At 41.8% G+C, this 13,177-nt stretch overlaps 1 protein-coding gene across 2 annotated transcripts; it reads left to right on the forward strand.

Annotated features, from left to right (window-relative positions):
• The first annotated feature begins 1,658 nt into the window (after nt 1-1,658).
• On the forward strand, nt 1,659-3,630 carry LOC147911909 (spindlin-2). 2 transcript variants are annotated; one of them, XM_087427403.1, is made up of 2 exons: nt 1,659-2,082; nt 2,680-3,630. In XM_087427403.1, the coding sequence occupies exon 2, from the start codon at nt 2,682-2,684 to the stop codon at nt 3,456-3,458; it is 777 nt and encodes a 258-aa protein (XP_087283529.1). In that variant the 5' UTR covers nt 1,659-2,082; nt 2,680-2,681; the 3' UTR covers nt 3,459-3,630. The 2 variants fall into 2 exon arrangements, with proteins under 2 accessions (XP_087283529.1, XP_087283530.1); XM_087427404.1 differs by lacking the exon at nt 1,659-2,082 and adding an exon at nt 2,131-2,228.
• Nucleotides 3,631-13,177: the final 9,547 nt, after the last annotated feature.

Genomic DNA, 13,177 nt, shown 5'->3' on the forward strand with positions numbered 1-13,177 from the left:
TATCAGAGAAACACAAATTTTAGAAGAATAATAGAAACATTTAGATTGTCTTTCAAAATAATAAACTGGAATTACTGTGAACATTGTTGATTAACTCATCAATATCCATTTCAATCCTCTTTGATTGTGTAGTACATTTTGTTGGGATTGACCCCACCTCCAACTACAGGGGATGCACTTGATTAGCATAAGGCAATTATTCAAATTGATCCACTTTGTTTATGTGATTGTTTCTGAAATAAGTGTATAAAACAGAACTAAAAAAGGTGGGTATAGCATTATTTTTGGCATAATACAAAGGCAGGCAAAAGACCTATGATGGTCCAAATCAATGTAAAGCAAAGTTTTGATCAAAAGTTGCTGTAAAGAGGTTCTCTCTGTCGCTGTATATGAATAAGGAAGCACATACATCCCAAAGTTGCTGATAGCCATATTGTAACATAAGCTTCAGGATGAAACTGACTTGAGAGAGAAAAACAGAAGATAGAACAAAACTAGGCTTTTGGTGACATCACTGAGTGTGTTATTTATTAGGGCTGCAATAAAAAAGTACCACACACTCCGTGGCTTAAACAACACAAATTTATTTTCTCATGAATTGGAGGCTATATGTCCAACATCAGCTGTCAGCAGGGTTGATTTTTTCTGAAGCCTCTCTCCTTGGCATGTAGATGGCCACCTTCTCCCTCTGTCTTCACATGGTCTTTCTTCTATGTATGTCTGTGTTCTAATCTACTCTTAAAAGGACAGCGGTTATATTGGATTAAGGCCCACGTATGTGACCCCATTTTACCTTAATTACCTCTTTAAATGCCTTACATATAAACACTTTCACATGCTGAGGTACTGGGGGCTAGGACTCCAACATATGAATTTGGAGGGGACATGATGCAGCCCATAGCATTGAGGACCTAGATTCAGCCTAATCTGACACCTATTAGATTTTTCAAATAATTGGCTAATAAATTCCTTTTATTTTAAATCTGTTCGAGATTGCTTTCCTCTTGCATGTAACTGATAACATCCTACCTGATATAGCACCATAATAATATTGATATTTTACAGAATTATGGGATATTGTTGGAAAAAATCTAAATAACACAAAAGGATACAAATGATTCAAAATGGATGCCACTTTATGTAAAACTAGATAAGGTTTGTTACAGATTGCAATCACATTCAGGAAAAATTCTCTAAGATTAAAATAAGCCACTATTTCTCCAAAGGTAGGTCTCTAAATCTAAAAGATGGTTACACCTGTGTTGGACAAACTATATGTGTTTCTGTGTATGTGTATACCGAGAATTATGTCTGTGTGTTCTGTGATTGGGAAGAGGTGTGTATTTGAGATTATATATCTGTGGATACGAATATCCGAAAAAATATAGAGAAATGTACATATATATGGACATACATACATTTTTGTATGAATATAAAGGATTTCTGTATCCATACATGTTTTCAGTAAGGTACTTTTGTGTGAATTTGTGTGTAGAAAAAATTTTGAGAAACGTGTGAAAAATAAAAAGCAACTATTGCAGAGGAGATAAGGGGTGGAGCTAGAGAGCCTGAGAGGATGGAGGCAGGAAGGACAGGAAGAGGAAATGACCAGCTACAGGTCCCACAGAACCGAATTTTGGAAAGAATGGAAGCAGCACAGGAGTGGCTCCACGGCAAATTGGGCAGGCTGCGCAGTGTTAAGCAGGAAGGGGAAGCCTCTTCAGTAACAGGAAATTGAAAGCCTAGTTATCTACGGAAAGAGGGAGGAGACTGCGTTGGCGGCAGCGGCTGGTGGGAGACCGGTGTGGCAGAGGGGCCACTGCCGCCCACAGGGAGGCGGAGGGCCGGCGAGCCCAGCGCAGGAGACACCGCCGCCTTCCTCTTCGCCTGCCCCGCCCCCCTCCTAGACACGCTCCTCGCCTACGGATCCTCCCCTCCCAGCTCTTGCAGGCACCCGGCTCGTCTCCTGCTGATCCTCCTTGGCCACAGGCTCAAGGCAGAGGCAGCACAGCAGGGTGTTCGATTTGGGCACGTGAGGGCCGCGATCCGGGGCGCTGGACGCCAGGCAGGGCAAGGCCATTGGTGCGCGCCAGGATGGAGAAGGGGGATGGGGTGGACTCTTGCAGGAGATAAGGGGTGGAGGCGGGCGCCCGGTGAGGTTGGGGTGGAGGAGTGCGATGGGCAATAGTAAAAGGGAGTGGCGTTAGGAGCCAGGCAAGAAACTGAAGGTGAGCACGGGAAGCGAGGACGCTGGGTGCCAGGAAAGCGATTGGGAGTAGGCCGGGGCATGTGGGCAGCAGGCTGGGGCGTTCAGGGCGGGAAGACAGTGAGTGCGTGCGGGTCAAGGCAGTGGAGGGATAGGCGCTTTGCAGGGGATTGAGAGTGGGCGCCAGCGGCGGGTGGTGGAGGCGGTCGGCTCTGAGCGAGGAGGTAGCCCGCCGCCTCCTGCGGAGTTCCTAACCCGGGCCAGCACCGTTGCCGCTGCCGCCCATCCCTGCAGCCTAAAGGAACCTGGGAGGGAGAGCACTTGCAGGCATGCAGCCAGGATTTCCAGCATCGCTGTCAGGCTCATGGGGAAAATTTAGGCGCCGGCGCAGGGCACACAGAGACGTTGCTGTCGGGAGAACTTCACCTTATGGCATATTGAATGCTTCTCTCTTGTCTTCTCTCCTCCCGCAGGCATGAAGACTCCCAACGCACAGGAGGCCGAAGGGCAACAACCCAGGGCAGCTGCCGGACGGGCGACTGGGTCCGCAAACATGACGAAGAAAAAAGCCTCCCAAAAGAAGCCGAGAGGCAGACCTTCGTCCCAGCCCCGCAGGAACATCGTGGGCTGCAGAATTTCACACGGGTGGAAGGAAGGCGATGAGCCCATCACTCAGTGGAAAGGAACCGTTCTGGATCAGGTGCCTATAAATCCCTCTCTTTATCTGGTGAAATATGATGGAATTGACTGTGTCTATGGACTGGAACTTCACAGAGATGAAAGAGTTTTGTCTCTTAAAATTCTTTCCGACAGGGTGGCATCATCTCAGGTCAGTGATGCAAACCTTGCAAATACCATAATTGGTAAAGCTGTGGAACATATGTTTGAGGGTGAGCATGGTTCTAAGGATGAATGGAGGGGGATGGTTTTAGCCCAAGCACCTATCATGAAAGCCTGGTTTTATATTACCTATGAGAAAGATCCTGTCTTGTACATGTACCAGCTTCTAGATGATTATAAAGAAGGAGACCTCCGTATCATGCCAGAGTCCAGTGAGTCTCCTCCAGCAGAGAGGGAGCCAGGAGGAGTTGTAGATGGCCTGATAGGTAAACATGTGGAATATACCAAAGAAGATGGCTCCAAACGGATCGGCATGGTCATTCACCAAGTGGAAGCCAAACCCTCTGTGTATTTCATCAAGTTTGATGATGATTTCCATATCTATGTCTATGATTTGGTGAAAAAGTCCTAACTGTTTGGGTAAACCTTGCCACATTTGTGGAAACAAATGTATACTTTGTAGACATGCAAATTAATGTTGCTTTTCAGTGTATATTGAAAGCTTAAGGGTCCCTGTTAATTCAACATCTTTGCCAGCGTGACTGTTGTTTTGTTCTGAAAAATATAAGTGTATGTGGACATGACATGCTGTGTGTAAGGACTTTGTCATGTTGAAAAGACTGGGTGTGTTTGGTGGATGGGGCATGAAAGGAAGGAACAGCTGTATATTCCGGCTGTGAGTAAGTTCAGCTAGCATCATAATCAGTCATCTAAAAATGGAATAGGACTTAGCTGGTCTGGTCTAGGGAGGGGGGAGGAGAAGGAGCTAGAGATGGACTGTGGGGGAAGGGAGAAGGGAGATGACTGCTTAGGAAGAGGTGGGGAGGGGCCAGAAATGTAGAGGCTCCCTGGGGGGGAGGGGTGACTTAAGAGAGGGAGGCACCCGCCTGGGAGGGGGTGAAGAATAACAGAGGGAGAGTGAGATCTTGGGGCTTAGAGGAAAACAGACAGAATAAATTGAGTAGAGATGGGCACAAAAAAGCTTAGAAGAGGTCCAGAGCAAGGGGGAGAAAGACAGAGTTGGCAGGGATCTGGGGAGAGGCTAAAGGTTCCTCACAGGGAGGGTCTATGCATGAGTGAGGGGCCAGAAGGGGAGGGACACTCGGGAAGGAAGAATTCTGAGAAGACTGACTGACAAAGGGAGTGAGAATACAGAAAAAGAGGTGTGGGGAGTGGGGCCCATGAGAGATAGGAAGGCCCAGGAAAAAGTTGGACTTCTGGCAGTATCCACTATGCCCTCCCTGACTCTGTGCACAAAGGATGTGGCAACTTGCAAGAAGCCATATGGATTGGAGGTTCCCTAGAAGGGCATTTTGACAGGGATGACTCCAGAGTTAAGCCAAGTTTATACCTAAAAGGCTTTTCTTATTTCAGGGAGTTCATGCCACACCTGCCGAACCCCAACCCTCAGCTTAAACACGTTAACATGGCGCCCCATAAGCGCAGGGCTGTGGGTGGCCTTCTCACATTTCCCAGAAGACCCAGTGCAGTAAATCTTGGACCTGAAAGTGTTGGTTCATTTCCCCTACACTGGATAAACAATTCCTGTGGGGAAGGGGCCAGTGGGGCGCTCAGAACTTAAAGAGATGTGCCGCCTTGAGTTTGGAAAGTATTTTATCCAGAAAAATGGAACCTTGCTGACCCCAGGTACAGCAGTCCCCTCACGGTTCTTCCTCCTGCTAGACTGTACCTTGCTCTTCTCTACAGAGGAGGGGCATCAGAGGACTGGGAACAGAATGTTTCTCTCCAGGGCATGGGGAGTACTTGACAGTCCCTGCTTCTCTCAGCAGCTGCCTGAAACCACAGGTGGCTCCACCCAGTGCTACACCAAATGGAGGTATGCTGCCTCCAGAAGCCCCATTCTGGCTATACCCTGACAAAGCCGGGTGGCTACTGACCCTTCACAGGTACCTCCTGGCCAGTCTTGCCCACCCCAAGCACACAGGGAGCTGTGATGGAAGTTTGTGCACATCTGTTTCCAGGTGAGATAGATGGCATGGGGCATTCTGGCTGGGAGTTGTGACTTTGTATAACTAACTCCTTCGGCTGTATAGTGGCACATAGAGGGGTGGTGGTTGGTGGGGAGAGGGTGCGGTAACCCCAATAAAGTCCCTCAGAGATATGGTGTCCCAACACAGGTCTGTGTCCTTCTCTTCCTCTCCTCCTTGCCTTTCCCCAGTCCTGCTGTGGAAGTTCCCTTCAAAACCTTCTCTGGTTTCCCCACCCCACACTTCACTAAAATATACCCTTGCCCTCACAGAAAGAGTCCTAGTGACTTCCCACTGCCCAGGCTCCCCTAACTCCATGAATAGCAGGGGTAGGGGGAGGCAGGGAGCTTTCAGGAGTTGAAAGAAGGTGGTAATTCCAGCTCATTCTCTCCACCCGACATGACCTGAAGCTGTTTGCCTCAAGAATTACAGGGGGCAAGCCCACCTCATCATAGCAAGGATTAGTTTACCTGCATACATCACACAGTTTAGTCTAACAAATACCTGCCACCCATGGGCCAATTTCAGTCAGCCTCATGTTTTGTTTGATCTTTGTGTTTTTATTGTTTTCTGTTTTTAAATTAGCTACTTAGACATTTGGGAGATTTCACATTACAAAAGTCCATATTTCCGGCTCTCCTGAAAAATAACCAAAAAACAAAAACAATAAACTGAGGATTAAGGCCCACATTCCAACAAGGACACAAGCAGCTGGGTCTGAGGCAGGCTCAGCCCATTTTAGACTCAGAATGCTCTCTCAAGTTGGCCATGCCCCCAGCTGGCCTGCTTCACTCTAATAAAATGCCCAGTTGTCCCCTGGAGGCATTTGCTTTTGTAGCTTTGGGGCTAGACCCAGGGAAACTGCCTAGCCCCCCTTTTGGCTTACTTTGACTCCATTTGCTTTTTAATTTATTTGCTTTATCTTCATCCCACCAATACTTTCTTCAGATAGGCTCTCTGCCAGGCAGTCTTCTAGGCACAGGCACTTATGATATGGTAATGAACAAAAGAAGCAAATAAAATAATCTTACCCTCATGGAGCTTTCATTTTTGTGTGAGAGACAGACAATAGCCCAGATAAAATAAGTAAAATATAAAGTATTTTCAAAATGACAAGTGTTGAGAAGGAAAAAGTAAAGCAAGGAATGGGAAATTGAAATTCCCAGAGAGGAGGCTGATATTGGGTAGATAGGGAGGCCAGGGGGTCCTCACGGAGAACATGGCTTTGAGTAAACACCTGAAGGCAATGAGAGAACTAATCTTGTGTCTGTCTGGCAAAAGAGCATTCCAGATAGAGGGACAGCAAGTGCTGACGCCCCAAGGCAGGAGTAGGCCTGGCGTGTTCGAGAATCACTGAGGATACCAGCATGGTTGGAGCTGAGTGAGCAAGGTAGAGAATATCAGGAAGTAAGTTCAGAGAGGTGATGAGGATCCAGGAGAAGCAGAAAGCTCAGAGCCTTGGAGGTCCGAGAATGGAATTTGGCTTTTACACTGAGTGTCATGGGGAGCCATTCGAGTATCTTCAGCAGAGGTGTGACGTGATTTGTCTCATATTTTAACAGGATCACTCTGGCAACTCTGGAGAGTAGTGTGTGTGGACTTCAAGGGTGGAAAAAGAGACATCAATTCAGGACTGTTACAGTAATCCAGATGACAGATAATGGTGGCTAAACCAGTCTGGTGGCAGTGTATGTGATGAGAATTGGTCGAAATTTGGCTATATTTTGAAGCATAACCTCCAAGATTTGCCCTTAATTAACATATCCAGTAGAAAAGAAATATAGGAGGTGTCAATGACAGCACCACATTTCCTGATATCCTTGAACCACACAATCTCCCAAGGGAAACAACAGATGAAGTATTTGGGCTCTTACTCCCTCAAATTGGGTGTATAATGCTGATGAAATGACTCACTATGACATGAGAATCTGTCCAAAAATATCAGTATAAATTCTTACTGTCAGCTTCACACCCCTGGAATTTTCCCTTTCTGTTCTATTGGAACCAGATGAGAACTAAAAGATGCTATCATGGTGTTGGGCAGCAGGTACCCCAAACAGTTTGTCGTGTATTTAAAACAGTTATTACAGGAATTAACATTATTTGCTGTTCAAAAGGAGGCAGGATTCACACAGGCCTTGAACTTGTACCTTGTCTGGATTAAGTACAGATGCCTATACTAATGTACATTGCCAATGTCATATCCCCAACTGATACTTTCCATTTTCCATTCCCCAAGCCCACGTGATATTGTCCTTTCTGACTATAAGTGAGTTAAAATGGAGGTGGCTATGGTATTAGTGATTAGTTGTTAGTGATGGAATAACAATGTCAATCAGTCTTGGTTTGTGCATGCATTACTGTTAAAACAATATGGTCGGAATCTCCCAACCCTTTCCCCCAGTTCATTACTGGAGACAATTGCAAAGTGCCACTTTGGAATGCCATAAGTCTCCTTTCCTGACTTCGAGATGACAATACATCCCCTAATAACCCGTGTCCTGTATTTATCTTAGAGAAGTAATGCTAGATCCTGGCAGACCTGTAATGGTTATTCCTTCCCTTCCAGATTGAAATTGTGCCACAATTCAACATAATGTTTTGGTTGAAGTTTCAGGGGACTAAAAAATAAAACTTTTTTCTCTTTCCATGTTTGTATCAATTTGAGAGACAGGCACAATAATCACACAAATGGAGATCAAAATATTTCTGTTATTATTGATAAAAGCTGGATTGGAGAACATGCTTAGCTATGAGGCTCCAAGGGCTTCCTTATACTTCACCCAGTCATACGCAGAACTAGATAACTGCAGGCTTCCCTGATAGGGACGGGTGTACCCCTGCCCACAAAGCTTACTTTAAGTTTGAGAATAAATGATACTGTTTGTTCTGCCTAAAAGAGATAAATCCAAGAGACAACTCAAAAGGTTTTTCACATGCCCATCTACTCTCAAACTGACAAATTAAAGAAGTCATTGGGAGATATGAACCCAGGGAAATGAGGGTCCTATTTGACAACCACTATACATAGCACTTGGTAGGAGAAACAAAGTGAAATCTCTTTTTATTAGATAATTTTTATTGAGGTATATAATTAACATATAACATTATATTAGTTTCAGATGTACAACATAATGCTTTGATATTTATTTATACATATTTACACACAATGTATATTTATACATAGTTATAAAAATTTTTTTCTTGTGCTGAGAATTTTTAAGATCTACTCTGTTAGCAACTTTCAAATATGCAATACAGTATTATTAACTACAGTCACCATGCTGTACGTTACATCTCCGTAACTTATTTATTTTATAAGTGGAAGTTTGTTCATTTCGACCCCCTTCACCCATTTCACCCATCATTTCTTAACTTTGTGTATTTAATATGTTGCACAACATACTTGAGCATAATTTGCAAAGGATTATTGTTTAGGGGATTAATATTTTCAGTGTGGCTTTAATGTCCTTTTTAAAATCAATTCAAGAGGCTTCTGAGACAAACTGTGAACTACCTAGCTCACTCATTAAAGAAGCAGTGTTAGTTATTGAAGGAGGGTCCTCACAAAATGTGGGCATGACTCCTCTGACTCCCCTATAATCACATGACCTGATGCTTTGGCAGCATGGAAGGAGAAGGTTGTTGTCTCAGTAACTAAGGTTTAGGAAAAAAAATAAGCCCTTAAGCCTGATTAAATAGGGTGTTGAGAACTAAAGTCCCCTTGCCTTCTTTTCAATTCTCCACATAATAGCTGGAGTGATGTTTTTAAGATATAAATGAAGGGCTGGCCCTGTGGCTTAGTGGTTGCATGCCCGTGCTTGGCTACTGGCAGCCGGAGTCCGGATCCCAGGGGTCGCGCACTGATGCACCGCGTGTCAGGCCATGCTGAGGCAGCATCCCACATACAGCAACTACAAGGATGTGCAGCTATGACATACAACTATCTACTGAGGCTTTGGGGAAAAAAAGGAGGAGGATTGACAATGGATGTTAGCTCAGGGCTGGTCTTCCTTGGCAAAAAGGGGAGGATTGGCATGGATGTTAGCTCAGGGCTGATCTTCCTCACAAAATAAATAAATAAAAATAAAAATATAAGTGAGATTATGTCACTCTCCTGCTTAAAACTCTCCAAAGGCTTCGTATTACAGTTGATATACAATCCAGTCTTCTTGCTTTAGCCTAGATCATGCATTCTCAACGAGGATGATATTGCCCCCAAGGGGAAGAAAATTGATCATTGGTGTGGGAGATGAAAAAAATCTTAACTATTACAATGGTTTGTGGCCCTCCAAAGCTCAACTGTATCTGACAAAAATCTTATTCCTTAGAATTTAATTACTCTCGTTGGGTTTTCTTGGGTATCACACGAGCAACACTGATATTGAATTCATGGAACATATAGAAAATGTATGCAAAATCAGTGTTACAAACTATAGCGAATAAATGGCTGTGATTGGAAGACTTTCAATCCATTGTTCATTCCTAAAGTTGTATTGTGAGAAGTGGCTTATGCGTGTTTATTGGCTGCCATTGACCGCCTTTATATTTTGTCCTCTATGCCCTTGTGTGTGACTTGGGCTTTGACAATTAAATAAAAATAGTATATATTTAATTCTACAAAATTTATTCAACCCATCATTTATGTCGTGATGAAAAAATGTCAGTGATATGTGAATGGATATCTAGCAGTTAGTTAAAACTCATTTTCTCATATCAAGCAAAAGTTAAAAGTCAAGTTCACTAAAAGTAAGTCTTAAGAAATTAATTCTTTCAATTGTTTTGCTTTTTCTAAAAAAATAGTTTTTGAATTATTTTTAAAAATTTGATTATAATATGTGTATAAGTTGTTGATTTGCATGTGTAAATTTCATAAATTATAATTTATATAAGTAAATAAATTCCATTAAAAATCACTCAACAAATACAGTTAAGTTCGATGTTAATAGTTTCCTAATTTTTAATTTAACTTCTATCTTCAAATTTTACTTGTTCTTAACCCTACTTAAAGCTTGCTACTTTTATGTATGTATGTATTTTTATGTATAAAGCACAGATATGCATACATTTATTAAACAAACAGGTTGCCATTTAAGATACCTTCAATTGCAAGTAATAGAAAACCCAGACTTAAATTGCTTTTACTATAAAGATATTTCTTATCTTGTGACTTGGAGTCAGAAGTAGGACTCCAGGAATGGCATGATCAGCAGCTAAATGAAATGATCAAAGGGATTTGAGTATTCTCTTCTGCCATCTTCATTATGTTAGTTTTGTCCTCAGGCTGGTTACAGAAATCCCAAGGGTCATATACAGACATAGCAATATCCTAAAAAAGAAAAGGAAACATCATTTCCTGTTTCTCTTAAGAGTAAAGAATTTTTTTCAGAAATCCCTCAGCAGGCATATCATCATGTTTAATTGGCCAGGATTAGATCATATGCCAAATGTTAAACCAAACACTTTCAGAGGAGATGGCATTAACCATGATTAGCTTAGCGTAACCTTTTAGAGTGGGATGAATATTGGGAGATCAGTGGCCATGACCACTTACAGGTACAGTATGTGTTACTAGGACAACAGTCTCCTTCTTTTGCTTAGCTTGGCTCTGATCTCTTCTCTGTGCTGCTTTCATCCTCAGTCTGCAGATGGTGGTAGTGAATAGAGCAGCTTGATCCTCATATCCTCTTATGTTCACTCATGTTCAATGGAAAAGATCATCTACCTGGCAACCAGGAGTTTGTGCAAAATATTATTATGCCTCATTGGTTCTGACTAGGTTGGGTGCCTACTCCTAAAACAATCACTCTAACAGTATTTCAGTGCTCTGAAAGGTCAGACTTAGGTTGTTCTCAAGAGGAAAATAGGGGCATTATTACCAGAAAAAGTGTGATTGAATGCTAGGCTGCAACACAAGTGATGTTACAATTCATCACATTTTGCTGTTCAGCATCTGTGTGAACCCTTCTTGCCATATATACACGTTCAAAAATGTCTCCACAAAAGTGTTCTTTCATCAATTGCTGGTGGAATGTGAATTGTTACCATCTATTTGGAAAATATCCTTGCAAGAATAATTGCTATTTTAACTTTTAAGGCAATAGATTAGTTTGACTATTTTTGAAATTTAAATAAATTGGAAAGAAAAATGTGTGCCTTTTCATTGTCTTCTTTTTTTCAACATATTTGTGAGATTAATTCATATTGTTGCATGTAGTTGTGGTTTGCTCATTCTCACTCCTGTATAATATTCCATTGTATGAATATACCACAACATATCCAGTCTACTATTGATGGAAACTTGGGTGATTTCCAGTTTGGAGCTATTACAAATAACTGAACACATATATTTTATAATAAAGTATAGGGTTTTGGATTTTAATGATAAGAAACTAAGTAATTCAAAACACTTTTCTCATTAAAGCAACAATAAAAGCTGGATGAAATAGTAAAAATAAATCTGCTCAAAGGCATCTGAAAACTAAGATAGGAAATAATCACTCAGCCAAGATATGGGGGAGAATGGTTCGAAGAGACAATGAATTTGGTGGATGTTTTTCCCTTGAGGAAGTTTAAACATTCTAGAATGAACTACTGAAAGGCTTAGAAGCTCAGAAGAGGTTATGACTTCTTATTGAAGCTAAAGATACAGAAATTGGAGTCTAGAGCCCTGGAAAAGCCCCTTCACTTATGGGTGGGACTCCAAGGGTGATATCCCAGGAATAAGGGTTAATCAGAACTATATAAGCCCTCACATGAACTAAAGAACATCAGTAAATTGCTTTCCATAAAAAATTGTATGAACTTTCATTTCCATCAGCACTGGATATACAACTCTTTTCTCATGCTCAATGACATTAATATTTTAATGTTCTTTCATACTTTGTTGAATCAAAATTTTTATTGATCTTATTTTCCCTTTTACGAATTATTTTATTGTTTTAAGCTTAATTCTGGTAACATCCAACCTATTTCCTCATTCAGATACCATAGGTAACTATGAAACATTTATATTGTTTACTGGGTTTTTGGTTTGTTCATTTGATTTTTCGTCTATTTCACTTTGCTTCATTTTACATTTTAATAAGTCAAATATTGATATGAGAATAAATTTAGTGAAAATTTTCCCCCAAATATTTAAAAAATCATTCCAGCATTCTTTAAATACCCAATCTTTCTCAACTGAATTATAAAACCATCATTTTATCAAATTGTTTCTTATAAAGTTATTTTTTCCAAAGCTCTCCTTTCTGATAAATAGGTGACTTTACCAGTCATTGGGGAAACATTATCACAAATATTCAGTAATAGGAGAAAAGATAAATTGTGGTCACTGTAAAATTGAGTTTTATGGTCTAACAGCCAGATATGTAATAGGTGCTCAATAAATATTTATCAAATGAATAAAAGAAATAATGGTTTCAAAAATATGTGATGTTCTTAGAAAATGCTTATTTTAAATGGAAAAGAGTAGGGCATGAAACTGCATATGCAACTGACTCCAGTTTTGTCAGAGCCTAGAAAATGGCAAAAGAAATAATGAGTATTAATATTTCCCTGTGAGCCCGGTGGAATGGGAGCTGGAATTGAAGTTGATTATTTTCTTCATGTCAATTTTCTGAAATTTACACAGTGTTAACATTGTGCAATGAATGTATCTGCAATAGAGTAAAAGCAAGAAAAAAAAAGAAAACGGGGCGGGGGGGAATTCTTAAAAAGCAATGACCAATCAGAAAAACTATGTAGAGATTGGGTCCAGATGGCAGACTGAGCACTAGCACATTTCTATCTTTATACCCCAAATCATGGTAAATGAAAGGAAAGGCAGATTTATTTACAAAGAATAACTACATAAAGTCACTGGAAAAAGGAAAAGACTAATTCCTGGAAGATAGAAAGCAGATGGGGCAGGGGCACTGAAAGGGTGGAGGTGAGCAAAGGAGCCACAAGGCCCTGAAACACAGAGAGAGCAGGGGGCAATGAGTGGGGGGATTGTAGGCCCAGCTGCTCCTGATTTTGGAAAGGGGCGGAGCCGGGGAACAAGGAGCACCTCCCAGGCCCAAGGCAGTGGTGGGCTTAAGAGTTGAGGGGGGCACGCAGTATTTGGCAGGAAGGGGAGGCTTCTCTCCTGGCAGGAAGCTGC

This window comes from Ceratotherium simum, chromosome X (assembly GCF_057802395.1).
Source record: "Ceratotherium simum simum isolate JZ-2026a chromosome X, ASM5780239v1, whole genome shotgun sequence".
Lineage (NCBI taxonomy): Eukaryota > Metazoa > Chordata > Mammalia > Perissodactyla > Rhinocerotidae > Ceratotherium > Ceratotherium simum.

Bases quoted from the DNA above. Each gene is read 5' to 3' on its own strand.
- LOC147911909 (XM_087427403.1), top strand. From the start codon at position 2,682: ATGAAGACTCCCAACGCACAGGAGGCCGAAGGGCAACAACCCAGGGCA.